The sequence below is a fragment of the Pygoscelis adeliae genome, unplaced genomic scaffold, assembly GCF_000699105.1.
Source record: "Pygoscelis adeliae isolate BGI_AS28 unplaced genomic scaffold, ASM69910v1 Scaffold66, whole genome shotgun sequence".
In the NCBI taxonomy this organism is placed as follows: Eukaryota; Metazoa; Chordata; class Aves; order Sphenisciformes; family Spheniscidae; genus Pygoscelis; species Pygoscelis adeliae.
The window spans coordinates 11892243-11897339 of NW_008825167.1; the positions used below are offsets into that span (position 1 = coordinate 11892243).

At 38.4% G+C, this 5097-nt stretch overlaps 1 protein-coding gene across 1 annotated transcript in view; it reads right to left on the bottom strand.

The window, feature by feature from the left end:
- Window positions 1–5097, bottom strand: part of SLC2A9 (solute carrier family 2 (facilitated glucose transporter), member 9) — a 120965-nt gene that overhangs the window by 61917 nt on the left and 53951 nt on the right. Inside the window, exon 7 of the mRNA XM_009328855.1 lies at window positions 260–447. Coding sequence (XP_009327130.1) covers window positions 260–447 — 188 coding nt within the window. The remainder of the gene's footprint in view (window positions 1–259; window positions 448–5097) is intronic.

The following is a 5097-nucleotide window of genomic DNA, read 5'->3' on the forward strand; positions in this document are numbered from 1 at the left end:
CTGATCTGTGCTACATTTTCATGTGTTCCTTCAAAGTTAACAAAACATGGCTTCCCCCACTTTTTTGTTTAAAAAAACCCCAAATGATACAACTCCCCATGGACCTTCCCACATGCTGGTGTACCAAAACCATTACTAATAAGAAACAGCCAAAAGCAGAAAGTTATAGAGGTTGCTGAATGGTATAGCACAAACCTTGTATTAAAAAGAAAAAAAGGAGCACCCCAGGAGATGCCATAGCCTGAAGAAGGACACTTACAGCATTTAGTCCACAGAGCTGATAGCAGCCCATGGTGACAACCACGGTAATGACCTGCCATCGCACAGCGTGGGTTCTCAGGAGCTGAAGTACTGACACTAACTTGGTGTTTCTTTGGACTCGAGACTCTGCCAAAACTTCTTCTACTTCATGAGACACGTCATCTTTCCCAAGGAAGGTCTGAAATGCTACAAAGAAAGGACATGTAATTTAGGCCAGACACTTGGCACTATATGCATTTATAACAGACTTGTTTCATAGAAATGGAAATGTGTGACACACACAGGAGACATAGATGGGCTGCAACTTAATTATTCTTCTGCCAACAATATCATTCTGCTCTGGGTATGAGCTGGCTCATCCCTGCAATTGGTCTCAGAAACTGCAACAAGAATACAAATTATTTGACAGCCTACCAGATCTCTCCTTACATTATTTCATATATAATACAGCCTAAGGTCCAGTGCAGAGTCAAAACCCCGTGTAATCCGAAAAAAGGGTTTAATAGCAAAGGAGTTGGGAACATTATTTGACTTGGCTACTTTTGCAGCCTAACAATATAGCAGACTTCATTGCTGGAGATAGATTGGCTAGAGAAGTAATAACATGTAAAAATGTACGTAAGTCTGGTAAACCAAGAAAAGGCAGACATTTGAAAGGAATAGCTATTACTTTTCATATTACCTCTTGTTTTCACTAGCATATAGACAGGAATTCACTTTGTCAAGATGATTAATATTAGAAAGAATTACGCAGAGCAGTTCAAGACTTTCTATTTGTCAACGCTGGAGACACAGGAATGAATTTACCTGGCAAATGTAAGCAAACAACCAACCTCGTCTCCCCAGAAAACTGTATCATTTAGTATTTTATTATTGCACATCGATGACTTGCTGAGATATCCTTTCAATGTGAATAATAAAAGCTCTCCATCTCACACCTCCTCCAAGAGGTACTACAAACAGATACCACCTAATGGAGGTGGTGTATCTCCACCAACCTTGTTTTACAGATACTGTATATGCTGATGATACTTTCATCACAATCTTATGAACATACTCCAGGGGTTGGCTTTTTAAGAGATGTTTAAAATGCTCATCATCTTGGAATGACTGCAGAGAAACAATTACATTACACATACCCATGCAACAAGGCTTTGTGACCCAGTAGGATGTTAACTCTAAAAACAATCTTTACACAGCAGGTCACTTACAATTGTTATTTTTATTAAGTGAATAAGCTGATTTAGTTCTCCTAAGAGCCAAATCAATTTTTCTCTTACCCACAGCTTCGCATAGTGCTGCCTATAAATAAATGACCTTCAGCTTTTTCAGTAAGTATACATTCTTTTGGATCATAGAAAGGACTTGGATGGTTAAGAAAGCCACAGACACTGACTAGTCATGATTAAAACACCTGGACTCCATTTAGGTTTTGAAGTTATAAAATTTAACTTTACCCAGTAGGTGAAAAGGCCAAGTAATGGCATTTCAATGTTGTGAGGGATCGGTCACACAAATGAACCGATGATCTCCCCAGAGCATCCTTCTCCGTTCCTTTGGCGAATGCGCAACACTGTGTGCTCTGCCTGGCTCCCAGTCTGGCGGCACAGAGAACTAACTTGAGCTCTGGGCCAAGATTTTCACATGCAGTTAGCTCTTCTATTGCATTTTAATAGGCTCTAAGTGACTCTGCTTAACAAAAAGGATGATTTTTTTTAAGGGATGAACACTGACCACCTCTGGTGTTGAGTCAATTCATAACATTCATTTATTCTGATATCCAGTTCCTCTCTTGGGGGAGGAGAGGTCAGAATTTTTAAATCCTTCAGAAACAGCATGAGATTTATCTTTTCACATAGGCCTTACAATCAGAAATGAATTAACAAATTCGGACCTCAAAACCCAGAATTTAAGCTGCTGAGTTTTGCCCTTGTGCCACTGCCCACTTATTATTAAATGACATGCTAAATGCTTGTTAAAATGAGTGTGATGTTGTTAAAGGCTATGATAAGAAATGTAAAATTAGAACAACGTGTGCCTATGGTATGTTACAGTCAATGTCTCACGCTTAAATTACACTTCCCTCAGTATTATTAGAGCACTGATAAAGAAAAATACAGATAAAGATGAGAACAACCAGACATATATCACCGTACTCTTCTTTGAGAAGATTCTCTCAGATTTTTAAGCATCTGCTTTATCAGTGTGAATTAGGTCAGTGCACAATTTTCTTTATTTTTCCTGTCCTTAGAATCCTCAGCATTCCTGTAGGGCACACAAGTCAAAACCATAGGTGCAGTCAAGTAAAAAGATAGCAATCTGTCTTTTCTGCACAAGGGAGCTTGCTATATTTCTAGAGGGACCAGGAAGTAAAAAAACTGCAATTACCAAAATTACCAAGTACAATGCAAGAAAAATATAACCTTTCTTTTTCTTGCCTCCCTGATATTAGGACCAGAGAAGTAAATGCCACTAAGAAACTTTGACGGATACTTAAAATTACCAACGAGTCAAGAAATGCTAAGAAAATGCTATGCTATATATGCATAGTTTTGAGTAGACAACACTCAATTGTCTTAGAAAAACACATTTTCCTGCTATTCAACACATCTTTAATTTTCTTCCATTAACAGTTTTTCAGTACAGTAAGAATCACAATTTTATACATAATTAATGTGGAAATAAATTCTACATTAGCAGGGAGATGGGAAAACTCAAAGGTCTTTCAATGTGTGATGTTCAATTCTATTCATTTTACATTTTAAACCCCTGCATTATTGGCACTGAGAAGCACAGCAGTCATTCCTCTCCCCACTGCAATGACTCATTTCCCTCCATGACTGGCTGCTTCTCTCTATAGGGAAGTCTTATTTTCATGTCACACTTAAAACCATCTAAGGAGTTACAGTTCTAGCAACTTTTAGATCTTTCCCAGATTTCTTTTTAATTCCCTTGGATCAGAAGGTCCTAGATGCTCATCTTTCAAAAGCTGGTACACTGCCTTTATAAATAGCAAAAGAAGTGGATGGTTCCAGTCAAGGGGAAAGGAGATAGGAAACCCTTCCATTTACACCACCAGCTTTTATTCATCTCAGCTAAGTGAAGGCAAAACATCTGAAAGTGGTTCAAAAGTCTGAACAAAATCAGGTCAGCACTGTCTTTAAAACGAATCAGGCCTTTAAATTAACTGAAGATGGGCACTCAGAAAGTCAACTACATGGGGAATTACTAATTCTTTTTCCACTGTAGTACTTCCATGACTGTGCAATGAAATCAGCTGTTATCACAAAGACTGAATTAGCATGTAAACTTTGAGAAGACATTTAAAAAGATCAAAATACTATTTTGTGGTTTACAGAATAGAGCCAGCCCCAGGCAAGAAGAGGCAGAAAAAGAGAGAAGTGGTCACAGGTAGTAGTTTGGGCAATAGGGCTTATGCCTTTAAAAACTAAAAAAAATAAGAAGATGCATGAATATTATTGTCATCTGTTTCCCACGGATGTGTTCATTCTCACTGCACTGACGATTAAGTATATTAAACCCAGTGTCTTTAACACAAAGCTTTATCTAAGCTCCGCTTAAACTACATCTTCTTTGGCCACTGTGGGAGACAGAATACTGGGCTGTATGGATGCAGTCAGGCATCTTCTGTTAATGCTGGCTGCTATTTTGAGTGGCATTAAACATATGGGATGCCTTGCTGTTTGCCTCAGAACTTGCAAAAAGTTCACCCAACTTCAATGCTTTTGAATTGAGTGTGCAGTAATTTCCCTGTAGTAACTTCATGTCAACACAAAAATATTTGGCAACATGAAAAAACAGCTATTTTCATATACCACTAATTTTATTAGAGTACTGAATAGCCAGAAGAATAATTTAGATGTACCTTGCTAGAAGAGATTTAAATAGCTATTTAAATCTAGCAAAATATTAATTAACTACTAGCATGTAGCATAGCAAAGTTTAAGAATAAATCTCAAATTTGCTATTCCAATTCAGTAAATATAACTGCAAGCAAAAGGCTTTAGGCTTTTCCCATGTGTCACCTCCTTCTCCTTCTAAGTAAAGGAACACACAGATCTTCTGTGAGTTATCATCCGGTTTGGGATTACATCTTTACCTGTTCTTACATCTGGTTTCACAGACCATCAATACAGAACAGGCCTGTTCAGGTTCACTTGAAACTAGCCAAGATGTACAGGTAAAACAAAATATCCATATGCCACCCTAAAATAACACAAGAATTGGTACACCGAATTGTATCAAAGGTCCAGTGAACCAATTATCCTTTGTAAAAGACAGGAGGTTTAAGAAAAGCTTAAAAACAAAACAGATGCACCACGATCACTCCAGGTTTTGGCAGTCAGCAACCATCTGAGATGAAGCCTCTACCGTAAGCCAGGAAGTGTAGTAGTCATGGCTGTCTCTTCCTTTCCAGTAAGCATAGCTTATAATGCTTAGAGACATACAAAAAGCACAGATAAGCAAAAATAAATCACATATGTCCTTATTGTCCGGCATAACAACTTCATTTAAATCACTGTACTTGCAGCAATTTGTTCCTGCCGTAACTTTGGTTTTAATATCTCTCCTGTCATAGAATCATAGAATCATAGAATGTTTAACCACTCTTTCAGTAAAGAGATTTTTCCTTGCATCCCATCTAAACCTCCCCTGGCGCAACTTGAGGCCATTTCCTCTCGTCCTTTCGCCAGTTACTTGGGAGAAGAGACCAACACCCACCTCGCTACAACCTCCTTTCAGGTAGTTGTAGAGAGCAATGAGGTCTCCCCTCAGCCTCTTTTTCTCCAGGCTAAACAACCCCAGTTCCCTCAG